General features: G+C 39.0%; 1 protein-coding gene across 3 annotated transcripts in view; it reads left to right on the top strand.

Annotated features, from left to right (window-relative positions):
• The window catches only part of snx29 (sorting nexin 29), a 542,857-nt gene that overhangs the window by 116,694 nt on the left and 408,590 nt on the right, over positions 1-17,573 (top strand). For all 3 annotated transcript variants that reach the window (XM_073060488.1, XM_073060489.1, XM_073060490.1), the window contains exon 12: positions 15,793-15,856. In XM_073060488.1, the coding sequence (XP_072916589.1) occupies positions 15,793-15,856 (64 nt within the window). The remainder of the gene's footprint in view (positions 1-15,792; positions 15,857-17,573) is intronic.

Below are 17,573 nucleotides of genomic sequence, written 5' to 3'. Positions count from 1 at the left end.
TTGATAGTGACTTAATTTCTCTGTGTCAAAGTGGACCAGTGATATGGCTCAGTTCTTTTCTGTCCTTTAGCGCAGCCTGACATAGTAGGCATGTTTTGCATGTTCTGCATTCCAGCTTTACACATTTCTTTGTCTGTGTTCTGTTCCATATCTATTTTTATGAACAAAAGATAATATTCTCTCCCTTAATTGCCTCTGATTAACCCATCAGCTGGAAGATCTTTTACCTCATTTCCAGGGCAACCCCAGCCTCACCTTTATGGAGCTATTCCCTTTGTTTCATCCATCCTTTTTTCATTCACCCTACAGTCTGATACTTCTGAGTTCTGTGAGTTATGACCTCTTGAGCATTTCCAGTACTTTCTGTGTAAATACACTCAGTGGCTATTTATTTCCACACACCCATTCATTAATGTAAATATCTAATCAACCAATCATGTGGTGGTAACTCAATACATAAAAGCATGCAGACATGGTCAAGAGGTTCAGTTGTTGTTCAGACCAAGCATCGGAATGGGGAAGAAATGTGATCAAAATGACTTGGGCTGTAGAATGATTGTTCATGCCAGGTGGGGTGGTTTGAGTATCTCAGAAACAGCTGATCTCCTGGGATTTTCACGCATGGCATTTGCTGGAAAATGGTGCAAAAAAACAAAGAAAAAGCATCTAGTGAGCAACTGTTCTGTGGGCAAAAACATCTTATTAATGAGCGAGATTAGAGAAGAATGGTCAGACTGGTTCAAGGGGACAGGAAAGTGACAGTTATTCATGTAACCATGTGTTATAATAGTGGTGTGGAGAAGAGCACCTCTGAATGCATAACAAAGAATCTTGAGGTGGATGGGTTACATCAGAAGACCATGAGTGTATGTATTCAGTTAACTTAGACCATATTAACATTATTTCTTTGCAGTATATTGGACCATTCAACTAAGAAATTTTACAGCTCTTTTTGAAGGAGTTTATTTATTGCCATTTCTTTTTAGTTGAGAATCCAATTTCATTTATGTTTCTGTGAGAGATTAGGGAATTCAACTTCAAGCTTTAATTATGACTTGTTAATAATCAATTCCTCCAAGTCTTCGTTCACAGCATAATTCAACTTCTTGCTTTAATTTCAATTTGTGTGTTCGTTGGGAGTGCTGGAGGTCTGATGCTGGCTTATCTGATCTCCCTTTCTGTTTCCAAGTTATATGGAGGGACTGACCTCCAATTTCACAACTGACCTCTTGCTAAATGCATACTACTTTGCCTTTGTGCAATAATTAAAATTTAATTGAGCTTAATTTATTTTAAAATACAATCAAGTGCAGTAATTTCTTTTGTACCAAACTGAGTTTGCAATTTTTGGATTTGATTTTTTGTTTGATAGTAGATGACAAGATTTTAGAATAATATAGTTGAAATATTACCTTAAGTATTTACTTCCGACATTCTGTTTTTGTTGACATTCTTGCATTATGTGCCTTCCCACAACATGTGTTGTGCCTTTTTGTCACTGAATCATTGGGTGATTCAGGTCCCCAACATTGACAACTTGTAACATTATTTTCTTGTGCCATAAACACAAACCTTTATACATCTGTCTGATGTTGTCTAAGTAAAATGATGCATTTTGTTAAATGACAAATGCTTTTGGACAAAGTACCGTAGATGTCGGATTATAAGCCGCTACTTTTTTCCCACATTTTGAACAGCTTTGAACACTGCGGCCTTTTCTACGGTGCGGCTAATGCATGATTTTTTTTCATGCCGCCAAAAACATTTTGCCTCGTAACAGTAGACCAATAAAATTGATGAGTAGTTCACAGAGGTCCAATGAAATTGTACGATAAATCAAGCGCACTTTCACAATTAAATTATTGTAAATCAGTCATTTGTACTCACCCTCATCAACATGGAAAACACTCGAAGAAAAGCATTGTGCTGCCTTTATGGCAGTTATTTAGTTTATAATATTTTCGCTTAGTAATTCATTTGTTAGCAATTTCTAGTTAAAGTTAGAAGTGTTTTAACTATATTTGTTTTCTGTACTACATCCCGGGATGCTATGACGTCACACCCGGTTTCGCCGCGTCTTGTGGGAAATACCGGTTTGCGATAAACGGGAAGGTGGGGGGCGAGCGGCATTAGATCTGAGCGAAACGCTGCTTTTAAGTTAAAGGCGATCAATAACTTTTCCTGGTAGGCTGCAGTATATATATTTTTTACCAGTCGTTAGGAGATATTGGAATGTTGTTCAGTAAAAAAGTATACGCAACGTAATTTGTGTTACCGATACATATGTATATTTAAAAGTAGCCGCGTTACAGGCACGGTTTGAAAAAAAGCATTTGCAATATGTATTTGTTTATGTTACCATATGGATTTAATTAAAAGTTAAAAAATCCTCACGTGTAATATCTTTCTGTGTAAATATCTCATATTACAATGTGGGACACCTGCGGCCGAAAATCCGGTGCGGCCTAAAATCCGGTGCGGCTTGTACAAGTACAAAATTGATTTTCTTTCTAAAATTAGAGCCAGCGGCTTTTAATCAGGTGCGCTCTGTAGTGCGAAATCTACGGTATATAAAAGGACTTGAAAGAGTTGACTTTAGTTCGTTAGTAAGTAAAGAAATAATTGTAAGAAAACTTACAGTGCCTTGAAAAAGTATTCAGCCCTCATAACTATTTTCACATTTTACAGTCACATTTTCTCAATTTTAAAATATATTGAAGCAGGACTTTTTGAGCTAATCTACAAAACACTGTCCATCGTGTCAAATAAGAAGCAAAATTCCAAAACCTGTTAACAATTTACTAAAACTTCTGAGGCTGAAAATCTATTCCTTTTGGTAATTACTATGCCAACTTTCCTCAGGTGCAGTACTGTATATTACCTTACCAACTCACCCAATTTGTTGATGTAGAAAATTGGAGTATCATCTGAAAAAATATCCGTTTTTTCTCTAAGGTCTAACAGTTTGGTAAATTTTCAAAAGACTAAACCCAAACTGAAGACAAAAGAGCATTCATGGCAAGTCAAGGATAATAGAGAAGCACAAATTTAGGGAAGGGTACGAAACCATCTCAAAGCCACTGAGCGTACCTCAGGGCTCAGTGTTGGTCATCGTGAAAAAGTGGAATAAATATAAAATCACAGCCGCACTGCCTCGTTTAGGCTGCCCTTCTAAACTTAGCTGCCGGGGAAGAATGGCACTTGTAAGAGAAGCTACTGTGATGCCAGCAGTTGCTCTGAGTGAGCTGCAGAAGCCAGTGGCTGCAACTGGAGATGAAGTTCATGGCTCCACAATCTCCAAGGCCTTGCATAAAAAATGTATTTATGGAAGAGTGCCAAGGAAGAAGATCTGGCTTAAAAACGCATTACCTTGCCTATAAAGACTTTGCAAAGTGTCACTTAGAAGATACTATAAAGGTGTGGAAGAAGGTCTTATGGTCGTGTGAGACTTCAGTGGAACTTTTGACCTCAACATTTAGTGGTACTTGTGGTGTAAATCTAATACTGTGCATCTGCCAGGTAACACCATTCCTACTGTAAAGAATTGTGGAAGTAGCATCATGCTATGGGATGCTTTTCAGCAGCAGGGACTAGACATCTGGGATGAGGAAGATGAATGCTACAAAATACAGAGATCCTGGATAAAATCATGTTAGCCTCTGCCAGGAAGCTTAAACTGGGGTGGAATTTTGTCTTTCAGCAGGACCATGATCCAGAACTTCAGGATGGCACCAGCAAACAATGCAAATAATGGCAACGTCCTGCAGACAGTTCATGAAACAACTTCTTTTGCCTCTTTTACTACTACTTCTTTCAATTATGATTTTTCTATTGAGCTGCACTGATTGGAATCTGTTACTTACATTTTAATGGTGTGTTTTTGGGCCAAATGAGTGATCTGGCGTTTTACTGTCTCCGAGGCAGTTCAGTGAGGTTTGGAGCGGAGTATGTGGCATGGAAACCTGGAGCCGGGGTGTGAACCCATGATAAACTCCATGGCTTCTTTCTAATTAAGGCATCGAGCAAGGTTGGTGTTGACGAGGACCATGTCTGCCTGCATTTGACTGGTCTTTGTCTCCCTCTTGCTAGCTGCTGTCAGAAGTAAGTGCTGGAATCTTGGGATCCATGTAGCAAGGACTGATCGACATAGCTGTAGACTTGTTTTGGGGGAAATTGAGGTTCATATTGAATGTGATTCTGGATACTCTTTTTGCTGTTTTTGAGTGGTTTGATTGGGACGATTGATGAGGACTAGGGGCGCGTTGGCAAATAATGGCTTTGTGGCCTGCAGTGAGCTAGCGATATTAAATTGAATACTATTAGACTCCTGGTTTGATGTTTGATATTCTATGTGCTGTTCACTTGCTTTTTGCCATTTGCACAATTTGTTCTTTTTTTTTGCGCATTGGGTGTCTGATGTTCTCTTGAATTGTATTTTTTGGTTTCATGGCTGCCTGCAGGAGGATGAATCTTGGAGTTGTATTTGTGTACATACTTTGATAATAAATGTACTTTGAATCTTTGCCCCAAGGCACACTGCCAGAGCAACCATGGAGTGGCTCCAACTGAAGAAGATTGATGTCCTTGAGTGGCCCATTCTGAGTGCTGACCTTAATCCAATTGAACAGCTCTGGCAAGACCTCAAGATTGCTGTCCACTGTTGCTTCCCAACTAACCTGGCAGAGCTGGAGCAATTTTACAAGGAGGAATAGGCAAATCTTGCTCCATCTCATTGTGCAAAGCTAAAAGAGACTGATCCAAAAAGACTGTTAGTTGTAATAGCTGTGAGAGGTGGTTCAATTAAGTACTGAACAAAAATGGGTGATTATTTTTGAACATTTAAAACATTCAAAACATTTCAGTTTTTGAACTTTTAGTTTTTCATGCTTTATAATTTTCCCTGTTTCGGGACTCTACTGTGAAAAAAGGACGTGATTCACAGATTAAATTTCTCAGTTAAATTGATCAAAATCACTTGTTATAATTCTCATTTATGTGAACAGAGAGTTTGGGGCTGAATACTTTTACATATGACTGAATTCATGTTAAAATTATTCAAGCAGTACATCGTATCTGTGCAATGATATATCTTGGTTTGACCAGAGCAGTAGCAGCATTAGTCTTTGCTTGATAGTTTTAACTTTTGATATGTCTGTGTTGAACTAATGTTACAGCAGAATTTTGTAGTTAAGTTTGATATTATATTGGAATACCTTCTGCGGTATTCAGTCCATAGTGGACAAGTGCCCAGGTATTGGTGCAGTGAAGCACAGTGGGGTATCCTAGTGGTTGGAGAGTAGACTACTTGGTTTGAGCCGTTTGCTTTGCTGAGAATTCAAGTGGAAATGTTTTGTCCTGAGCATAAGCCATTGAAAGTTGAGGACAATCATACAGTGTTAGTAACCTCATGATTGTATTTGTACAAAATGACCAGGTATAATAAAGTGGCACGCACAGAATGCTGAAGGGTCCCAGCAGGTCAGGCAGCATCAATAGTGAGGAATAAGCCATCAACCTTTCAGGCCAAGACCTTCATCAGAATACTGTTTATTCCTCTCCATGGATGCTACCTAAACTGATGAGTTCCTCTAGCATTTTGTGTATATGCTGCTTTGGTTTTCTGTCATCTGTAGAATCTCTTGTATTTATGGCCCGAGCCATTGAGCTTATTTGTTTATGTCAAACAAACATGATGCAAACACTTAGGTCAGGCAGATTCAGGTTAAAGGTCCTTTGTTAGAACTGGGGAAAAGATAATGCGCTGAAATGTTAAGACTGTGCACCCTATGGACATCAGTGGTCATACTGTAACCACTTATGTCCATTTACCTTATATAATGGCTATTCTATCAAACCAATGCTGCTGCTGACTGTGCCCATGGATTAATATCCTTGTGTGACACTTCCTCCAATCAATCCAATAATAATGTTACAAAAGTCGAAGAACTGTATTTGATATCTATTAGCAAATAGCAAAATATGCATTAAACATACTTAAGTGGAATTAATCAAAGTAATTAAATGAAGCTAAGTGTAAATTAAATGATTAATAAAAGGTATGATATCTGGCAGATCCCAGCTCCAAACTGCCCAGAACAAAGAATCAGGATAAGGTTTATTATCACCGGCATGTGTCATAAAATTTGTTAACTTGGCAGCAGCAGTATAATACAATACATGATAATATGGAAATAGAGAAATAAATTGCAGTAAATATATATATGTATGTTAAATTTAGGGACATTTAAGGAACTCTTGGAGAGTTATGTAGGAGGGAAGGGTTAGATTGATCTTAGGGCAGGTTAAAAAGTAAGCACTACATTGTAGGCCGAAGGGCCTGTACTGTGCTGTAATGTTCTGTGTTCAAAAATTCACCATCTCATACTTTTCCACATTAAACTTCATATCTGCCATGTGTTTGCCTATTTTATCACTCTACTTGTATCTGGCTGCAATATATCACTATTCTCTTTGCAGTTTTGTCAAGTTTTGTATCATTTGCAATATTAGGAATTGAGGCTTGCACATCACAAGGCTAGATAATCAATATAGATCAATAAAAAGAAATGGCTTCAACACAGGTTACTATAGAACACCAATGTTCATCTTCTTCCACTCTAAAAATGGCTAAGAGTTATTATTTTGAAAGATCTATTCCCACCTTTTTAAGTGCGCACATAAATTTCAAAAATACAGTGAATTTACAGCAATATATCTAATAAGTAAAATCCTTTTAAATAAAAGCACTCAATGGGCATTCTTTAGTCATCATTATATAATTTCAACTATTAAGCATTCAGAATATAATTCTTCATCTGTAGAATCAGAATTAGGTTTATTATCACTAGTATGTGTCGTGAAATTTGTTAACTTAGCAGTAGCAGTACAATGCAATACATGAAATATAGAAAGGTAAAAAAGTAAGTAAAACTATATATATATATATCTATTATATATGTGTGTGTGTGTGTGTGTGTGTGTGTGTGTGTAGTGCAGAAACAAGTAATATATCTTTTTTAAAAATGAGATAGTGTTCATGGGTTCAATGCCTGTTTAGGAATCGGATGGCAGAGGGGAAGAAGCTGTTCCTGAATCGCTGAACATGTGCTTTCAGTCTTCTGTACTTCCTTCCTGATGGTAACAATGTCTTGGGCGATGGGAGTCCTTAATAGTGGATGTCACCTTTCTGAGGCACTGCTCCTTGAAGATGGAGCTGACTAACTTTACAAATTTTTGTAGCTTTCTTTTGGTCCTGTGCAGTAGCCCTCCCTCTCTCACCCTGCCCAATACCAAGCAGTAATGCAGCTTGTCAGAATACTCTCCACAGTACATCTAGAGAAGTTTTTGAATGTTTTAGACAAACTAAATCTCTTTAAACCCCGAATGAAATATAACCACCCTAATGAAATGTAGCCACTGTTTTACCTTTTTAGCTGCATCGATATGTTAGCGCCAGATTAGATCCTTAAAGATCTTGAAACCTAGGAACTTAAAATTGCTCACTCTCTCCACTTCTGATCCCTCTATGAAGATTGGTTCATGTTCCCTTGTCGTAATCTTCCTGAAGTCCACAATCAGCTCTTTCATCTTACTGACGTTGAGTGCAAGTTTGTTGCTGTGACACCACTAAATCTGGTATATCTCACTCCTGTGCACCCTCACATCTCTGTCTGAGATTCTCCGAACGATGATTGTATCATCAGCAAATTTATAGGTGGTATTTGTGCTATGTCCCACTTGGCGGCGCAATAATATCAGTTGGTAGGATAATTGATCGTTGTCAATTGTCCTGTGATTAAGCTCGGATTATATCAGGAAATTGCTGGGTGGCATGGCTCGAAGGGCCAGAAGAGATTTTACAGTGCTGTATCTCAATAAATAAATAAAAGAATGAGAGGTTATCTTATTGAACTATAGATCATCCCAAAAAGGGATGACAGGGTAGGTGTTGTGATATTTTCACGAATGGGGAGGGTTGAGATTGAATGGATGGCAAGGGGATAGCGCCTAAACGCTAGTTTCATAGAAATTTCTTTTTTGCAGAAGGCAGAGAATCTTTAGAATTCTCTGCCCTAATGATATTTGAGGGTAGATAATTTTTTAAAAGTAAAGAACTTAAGGGCTTTGAGGAGTAACACATACAAAATGCTGGAGGAACTTAGCAGATCATGCAGCATCTATGGAAATGAATATACAGTTTTGGGCCGTGACCCTTTATTGGGGTTTGAGGGTCTGGCACAGGAGGTCTTGAAGCCTACGATTAAGCCATGATAATTTTGAATGATGGGGCAGATGTGAGTATCCAGGCAGCCTACTTCTGTACCTGTTTTCTTGTGTTCTTGTCTAAGTTAGTTAAGAACTGCTTTTCTTATAAGAGACTTTGTTGCATAATTTATCCTCTGATATTGTCATCAAAGGCTTGTGATAGTGGGTTTTAACAGGGGGTTGGTTAGAATAAGGTTGAGATTTTGTTTATTCCTGTTCAGAAATATTGCTACTTGTACTCCAAAAGTTTTCTTTTACAGTAATCTCAGCCCAAGATCTGCCTGTCTTTCACCATTATAAAGTATGTTTTAGCTGTATGGTCAAAATGAATCTCTCCACAGTATGTTTGCAAATTATGGCTGTCATTTTCTGGACTTTGTTTTCTATAATTTTGTGAAGTGTTGATTATATTGCCCATTTAGAGAAAACGGCAAACACTTGAAGCTGTCTTGTGCAATGGGAATAGTGTGATGCAATGTGCATATGCATGAAAATTGCATCCAGATTGACAGGTGAAATTTACAAAAACTGACTATTGAGTAAGAAAGAAGATAATAAATGCTAAGAAAGCATTGCTTTGGAAAATAGTGTCAAGAAACTCAGACTTCTAAGTAGAACTAATTCGTAGTGCACATTTGCTTGTAGCTTTTCATTTGTCATTCTATTAAACATGAATTTGTTTCTAAAGATGTTAGAGATTGCTCAATTAGCCACTAATTTAAGTTGCTAAAGACTAGGAATAAAAAGAACAGATGATTATTTTTATATATTAAAACAAACATTTTTGTTTTGTAATCTGAAAATGGATTAGATTTTCACATTTAAATAGTATTTCATTTTTAAAAATGTGTTTTTGGATTTGTGACTTTTATTGACTCACAGACTGAAGTGTGAATATACAAGCAAGAGAAAATCTGCAGTTGCTGAATATACAAAAGCTATTTTGACAGCATTGGTTATTGTACAGATGTGCCAATAATTGGCACGTGTTTGATTTTCGCCGGATGACGGCATTAATGCCCTATTTTATTGAGAAAATGCAAAGCTGTCCTGTTAAGGACTTTGCTCCGTGATTAGCCAGAGACTTGATTTTTGATACGTGTTCTATGCTTTGTAATTTACTTCTAATGATGCAGAACAAGTAGAAGAAATAGGTCAAAAATTGCCAGGAAAAGTGTGCTACATAGTAAGAAAATGGAACCAAATTATTCTAATTTATTTTTAAAAAAATCATGCTTGATGGTTTTCACAGAGCAGTAAATGAACATTTTAGTTCTTCAGCCTGTTTAGTAGTCTCTCTTTCTCAAAAATATAGATGGACTAATATTACTAAAACCAGAACATTTGCAGACGCTGGAAATCCAAAGCAACACACACAGAATGCTGGAGGAATTGCACAGGCCAGTCAGCACCTATGGGAAAGAGTAAACTGTTGATGTTTTGGGCTGCGACCTGTCTTGATGAAGGGTCTTGGTCCAAAACCTCGACTGTTTACTCTTTTCCATAGATGCTGCCGAGCCTGCTGAGTTCCTCCAGCATTTTGTGTGTGTTGCGTTGGACTAATATTAAACTTTTTCCTGTATTGATAAAGATAAAGTGGATTGGCCTTTATCAGTGACTTGTGATTTTCTTTATTTCAAGCCATCTCAAATAGATGGTGAAAGATTTGAGGTGTGAGTAGAAAAAAAACAGCAAGAAGTGCATGGAATGGGCTGCCGGCAGCGGTGGTGAAGGCGCATATGATAGAGTCTTTTAAGAGACCTTTGTATAGGTACGTGGAGCTGAGAAAAATAGACGGCTATGGATGACCCTAGTAATTTCTAGGTAGGGACATGTTCGGCACTTAATGGGCCGAAGGGCCTGTATTGTGTTGTAGGTTTTCTATGTTTCTAATGAATTTTTTAGGTCCAGGACCCTTTAGTATGGGTAAAGTGAGAAAACAAGCATATTTTAAGTTACAAAATACCATGTGGGTGGGGTCAGAGAAGTGTAATGGAGTGTATAGAGAGAACAGACAGAATATTATTAATAGGGTGCAGAACAATGTGCTTAGGACAAATTACTTAAAGCCATTGCATTTAGAGACAGAAGAGAAAGAAACAAATGAAAACGGAAAGGTGCAATCATACCTGAGGGAAAGAAATAATGAGAAAGGGTAGCCACTCAAAGTTGAGCATTGAGAACTGTAGAAAGCTGAAATGGGACACGTGATGCTATTTCTTGAGCATACATTAGCATCTTTGTACAATTTTAGAGGTCAGAAATGAAGAAGTCAGAGATAGTAGGGGATGGAGATTTAAACTGACAAGCAACTGGAAGCTTAAAATCGCTCTGCAAGGTGGACACCCAGTCTGTATATATAGATTTTGCTTTCTAGAGGAGACAATATTGTGACCACTAAATGGAGTGCACTAAATTGGAAGACCTGAATGAATTGGAACTTCTCAGCAGTGGGATGAGGCAAAAGATGCTGTGTGAAAGAGAGGTGGGAGAATGGACCAGGGAGTCACAGCAACTGGTCCATTTGAATTCTGAAAAGAGAGGGCGGAGAAGATGTGGCTGATGGTGTCTTTTTTATGTCAGAAGTTATGGAGGATAATCTATTGATTGTGAAGACTCATTGGGTGGCAAAGGAACTTGAACCTAGTCTGACTGTGAGGGCAGCAATGGAAGCAGAAATGCAGGATTTAGAAGAGACCTGAGAGTCTGTCAACCATGGGATGGTTTAGTGAAAAGACTCTGTAAAGGTACTGGTATGGAAAAGTCTCATTGTTATCATCATTCCAACTGTAACCAAGATGATGAAACAGGTATTGGAATAGAGTCCCTACAGGAAGTAGTGTCATTGGGGTAACTGGGAGTTGGTTATTTATAGTAGACTTTAACCTTTAGAACTGTCAGAAAAGGAATGATTTAGATGTGGTCCATGTAAATGTGAGAGCAGGGTGGAAAATAATAGGAAAGGTAATGAAATTTTCAAGCTCTGAATGATTGCAGGTGGAAGTACCACTGCAGCCATCAGTGTAATGGAAAAAATAGTGGAGAGATGGACCTTGGATAGTACTGAAACCAGGACTGTTACGCATATCATATGAGGAGACAGACTTCCAGTATTTTCTGTTTTTGTTTTCAATTTTGAACATCTACAATTGTTTGGGTAGGGCAGCATTATTCAGAGGAAAAGCATTGGAGCTGCCTTCCTTTGAAGAAACAGAGTTCAAGTTTACTGTGACATCTGTGTCCTATAGTGCATCTAAGATTCCTCAGGGATTGATAGCTTAACACTGCATAACCTAAATCTACTGTAGTTAAATGATAGGACACATCAGGAAGACAACTGTCTCTGCTTATATTAACCAGAGCAAGCAAAAGTAAATATTATGGATTTATAATAAATTTGCTTCTGTTTTTCAGTTTGAATCAGTTGCATTTTTAAATTTTTGGTGTTATTATATATTAAAAAGCAATAATTCCAGTTTGATGAGACAGTTTACCATCTCTGCTGATCTTCTAAGCCAATCAACATTTTGCAAATTATAAGAGCCTTTTGTTGAAAAAGTACAATTTAAAATTTAAGTCCTATTTAGTATTATTCAAGACTTCATATTACAGTCCTTTGTTTTATTTCCACGTTAAATTTTGCTTTTTTTTTAAAGCTGTTTTATTGAGATAGAAGATTGTTCTGAAATGATGGAGCACTCTGAGGTTGTAGGAAAATACACATAAAATTGTGGTCCCCCGTGTGGTTCTCCATTTAAATATAGATGTGGCTATAATTAAAGTGTATGTTCAGTGCAGAGGCTTAGATTTTAATCCTAATGTAAAACAAAATATCTTACTATTTACAATATTAAAATATATTTTGTCCTTGCCTTCCAAATTGGTATCTATCCCCATATATATTCAGTTAATTTAATTCTCTTGCACTGGCTCATGCCCATTTATTCTTTTCTACAACTACTTATATACTCTTAATGTGCTGTTTCCTTCTGTTACCAAATTTGGTTATGTATTTCACATCTTCACAGTTCTCATTTAAAAACGAAATTCTCCTGCCTCAATGCTGAACATCAATTTAATGTAATGTTGAAATTCTCTGGTCCTCGTATTCTCAATGATTCATACTAAAGAGTTTCCACTATATGTTATTGCTTCAGATATGCCACTGTGAAATCACATCATCTCCTCTGGTCCTATCAAAGCAGCCTAAACTATTCCTGTGTTTATTTGATACTTGTGTTTGCTCACATTCTGACAAACAGGCAATGGATCTCCAAAGTCCTTTTTTTTTACTATGTTATCCAAAATTCCACACAATTCCAGCTGTTTTCTGATGTAGGCTTTTGCAGCTTTGATCCCATCTGCAACAAGCAGAACTTCCTGGTAGCTAACCATTTTAATTCCAATCTCCACTCCCATTCTGACATGTCAGTTCATGGCCTCCTCCACTGCCACAATGAGGCCACTCTCAGGATGGAGGAAAAACACCTTGTATTCTGTTTGGGTAGCCTCTAACCCGATGGTATAAACATTGATTTTGCTAACTTATGGTAATTTTTTCTCCATTTCCCTTCCCTGTTCTTCCACTCCCCACTCTAGCTTCCTTCTTGCCTCTTCTCCTCATCTGCCTGTCACCTCTTCCCGGTGCCCCTCCTCCTCCCCTTCCTCCACTCTCCTCTCTTATCAGATTCCTTCTTTTTCAGCTTTTTACATTTTCCACCTATCACCTCCCCCACCCTCTTCAATAACTTCCAGTTCCCTGGTCATGACTGCTTCATTTTCACTATGGATGTCCAATCCTTATACACTTCCATTCCCCATCACGAAGGCCTCAAAGCCCTCCGCTACTTTCTTGACAATAGACCTCACCAGTTCCCCACCACCACCACACTCCTCCGGTTGGCGGAACTGGTACTCACACTTAATAACTTCTCTTTTGGCTCTCCCTACTTTCTTCAGAGCAAGGGTGTAGCTATGGGCACTTGCATGGGCCCTAGCTATGCCTGCCTCTTCGTTGGTTTTGTGGAACAGTCTATGCTCCAAACCTATACTGGTACTGCTTCCCAACTTTTCCTTCGCTACATTGATGACTACATTGGTGCTGCTTCCTGCACCCATGCTGAGCTCGTCAATTTCATCGACTTTGCCTCTAACTTCCACCCAGCCCCCAAATACGCTTGGTCCATCTTGGACACCTCTCACCCATTTCTCGATCTCTCAGTCTCCATCTCTGGAGACAGACCGTCCACTGACATCTATAAACCCACTGACTCTCATAACTACCTCAACTGGATCTCTTCCCACCCTGCCACATGCAAAAATGCTATTCCCTATTCTCAGTTCCTCCGTCTCTGCTGCATCCGCTCCCAGGATGAGGCTTTCCATTCCAGGACATCTCAAATGTCCTCTTTCTTTAAGGATCGTGGTTTCCCTTCTGCCGTCATCAATGATGCCCTCACCCGCATCTCCTCCATTTTCCGCACTTCGGCCCTTACCCCATCCTCCCGTCACCACAACAGGGACCTTGTTCCCCTTGTCCTCACCTACCACCCACCAGCCTCCGGATGCAGCATGTTATCCTCCGTAACTTCTGCCACCTTCAACAGGACCCCACCACTAAGCACATCTTTCCCTCTCTGTTTTCCGCAGGGATTGTTCCCTCCACGACTCCCTGGTCCATAAGTCCCTCCCCACGGATCTCCCACTTGGCACTTACCCCTGCAAGCATAAGTGCTACACCTGTCCCTACACCTCCTCTCTTACCACCATTCAGGGCCCCAAACAGTCCTTCCAGTTGAGGCAACACTTCACTTGTGAGTCTGTTGGGGTCATCTATTGCATCTGGTGCTCCCAGTGCGGCCTCCTCTACATTGGCGAGACCCGACGTAGATTGGGGGACCACTTCGTCGAGCACCTCCGCTCCGTCCGCTGCAACAGACAGGATCTCCGGGTTGCCACCCACTTCAACTCTGCTTCACATTCCCATTCGGATATGTCCATACATGGCCTCCTCTACTGCCATGATGAGGCCAAACTCAGGTTGGAGGAGCAACACCTCCTATACTGTCTGGGTAGCCTTCAGCCCCTTGGCATGAACATTGAATTCTCCAACTTCTGGTAATTTCCATCCCCTCCCTTCCCCCATCCCAGTTTCACTCTGCCTCCTCCAGTTGCCTATCATCTTCCTCATGGTTCCGCCTCCTTCTACTACCTATAGTGCTTTCCTCTTACATTCCTTCTTCACCTTTCCTGCCTATCCCTTCCCTGCTTCCCCTCCCCCACCCCTTGATCATTCCCCTTACTGGTTTTTCACCTGACACCTACCAGCCTTCTCCTTCCCACCCTCCCCCCACCTTCTTTATGGGGCCCTTATCCCCACTCTCTTCAGTCCTGACAAAGGGTCTCGGCCCGAAATGTTGACGGTTCATTTCTATGGATGCTGCCCGACCTGCTGAGTTCCTCCGGCGTGTTGTGTGTGTTGCTTTGATCCCAGCATCTGCAGAGTATTTTGTGTTTACCTCTCCCACCCACGTGGCTACAACTGTCATTTTCTGGCTTGTCCCTCTTCCCACTTTCTTATTTTAGCTTCTTCCCCCTTCGTTTGCAGACCTGGGTCTGGCCTAAAGCACTGACTGCTTATTTTTTTCCACGGATGCTGCCTGACCTGCTGAGTTCCTTCAGCATTTTGCATGTGTTACTCCTGTAATTGTTTTCATAACTTGACCATCCAATTCAATTAACACGAGAAAGACTGCAGTTCCTGGAAATCTGGAGCAATGCTGGAGAAGCTCAGCAGATCAGATTGCATCTATGCAGGGAAGTGGACAATCAAAATTTCAAGCTGAGACTCTTTATGTGTGTAGCTTCCAATTTTATTAGCTCTTTTACATTGTCCAGCTTTCATTTTTCCACTTTTTGAAGGACCTTGTTAACTGATACTAAATTACATTTGCAAACAACCTTTTTTTTTACCATTCTACCACCTTGATCATTCTCTTGGTGGTTCATTTGCTTTCCAGAATTACTTAACCTATCTCCATTTTAACTATTTTCTGCAAATTACTATTTTTCCAAGCCACATCCAAATCACAGATGTACCCCATAGATGGAAGTGTCATCTGGACAAACTCTGTAGGATCCACAACCCATTCCCAGACATTCTGAAGACCTGCCCTTAACCTCAGAAATGTTTCCTGTGTTAACTGGTGGTTCTTCCCTTTTTCAACACTGTCCCAAAATTTTATATGGCTGATTTTCTCTAGCTTGTTACCTTTTCAAAGGTTTTTCAAAAAAAAATTCTGAATTCAGATGTTGAGTAATTTTAAGTTTCTAAAAATTTCCAGTCATAAAATATTAAATTAAATAGCTCTAATTCATTGGAAAATGGGCTATAAATTTGTCTCTATGCACATCAGCACCTTTGAATATGTAGTATATCTCGTTTAAAAAAAATTAAGAGAGGAAATGTTTGTTTTTGCACCAGCTATATTGTTAATATGGTTGTTAATCGAAGGTTTGCTTCCTCAGACGAACTACGACAAGCTATTGTAGCCATGATGAACAGAAAAGATGAACTGGATGAGCAAAACAGGTATTGTTCCCTGCAACGTTAAGTGTATATTTGATCTAAATGAATGTAATAATTAGTGTCTTTTGTAAATTTAGTGATTGTTATTCTTCTCCGTGCATTGTGGCAGCAACCTTGCTGTTTCTTTAGCATTTTCTCTATTTTTTATGGGGCCGAGTTGCTAGTTTGATGCTCAACTCAACACGGATAGAAAGTGTGTAATGAGCTGGCCGGATTCGACCTCGGGACCACTCGCCTCGAAGTCTGATGCTGATGTCACTACACCACTGGCTGGCTAAAATTTAGTATATACTGGTGGATATTTGGTGCAAAGTTCATCTTCTGGTTTTCTAATACTGACCTAATCCTGGCGTAAATGAAGAAGAGTTACAAATGAATCCATGGGAGAATTCAGAAGAAACATCATGACTCAAAGAGATGAGAAACAGAAGGGTGTGTTGAAGAAATTTGTAGCAATGGAACCTACAGAAGGGAGAAAGGACAGAAGGATGTTCTCGATTAGTTTGATGAAATCTTGTCACGAAGTTGCACACATTGAGCACTCATGCATTATGGACTATTTAGCATGACTGTCTTGTAGCTATGCTGCAGGTTCAAATATAATGCTGTATGATGTTTTTATTAGAGCTTACTGAATAGTAAATGAGAATAGGATTCTGGCTGATAAATTTTATTTGCCTTCTGATCCCAGAGCTAGTGAGGGCAATTGAACCACCCACTACCATTTGTGATAATTATCTAATTTAGCATTGATAAGAGAATTAACCTTTGATTTTTAAGGTCATACATGGTCGGAGTTGCTTTTAATATGAGGAGAATTCATACTTTTATTTTGCTTTTATTTAAAATTGGGATTATCTTGCAATCAACTACAGTTCCTCCCCAGTTTTTGAATGCCTGGCTTGTGTACATCTGGTGCATACGAATGAGCATTTTGGTGGCTGGCTGGATGGATTTGCAGGCTGTTACAGGGCAACTGGCATCATCTGCCATGTAGAAATTTGGTCTGCAGCCCCATTTCCAGCTTGCAGACTATTCAGGTTACAAACACTTAACCTGTCCTAATCAGAGGTGGGCCTGACTGTTCATTGAATAATTTATATAATCTGCAAATTCTTTTGTAGATTATTTAACATTTGGAAATCTTTTGTATTCTTAATTTGAGTGCAACTTTTAATGTTATCATTATCCTTTCTAAACAATCACTGTATGATCAATTACACTTTCAGCTCTTTGTTTCAAAGATTTAAGCAATAACTTGAAACGAGAGGTGACACTTGCTTGTTGCCTGTTCTCTGACAATAGGCTGCCAGTTGCAGATTGGAGACTTAGTGAAGCACATGAAATTTTATGTATCTTTAACATAATATGCAAAGGAATTGCAGCAGACCATGGCAGAGTGGAATGTTTAAATTGTTTTTTATTTATACAGGGAGAGTGTTATTAGGTGTATTGAAATCTTATGCTTGACAAACAAATAAGAAACAGGAATCTAACTAGATCAAGGTGCACTGCAAAATTGCACTGTGATTTAGTATAGATTTACAGTTAATTAGGTCAAATCCAAATGAGCAGTCCTTGCTGTGCCATTTGTTTAACTCTTCACATACTGAGTATCTTGCAGTTGTGCTTCATAACTCCATAAAAATCCTTGTTTTATTTGTCATGCTTTGTACTAGTATGTGAAACTATAATATTAACTTGTATTTCCTAGTTATTT

This window comes from Hemitrygon akajei, chromosome 11, assembly GCF_048418815.1.
Source record: "Hemitrygon akajei chromosome 11, sHemAka1.3, whole genome shotgun sequence".
Taxonomy (NCBI): Eukaryota; Metazoa; Chordata; class Chondrichthyes; order Myliobatiformes; family Dasyatidae; genus Hemitrygon; species Hemitrygon akajei.
This window is presented reverse-complemented; position numbering and strand designations above follow the sequence as displayed.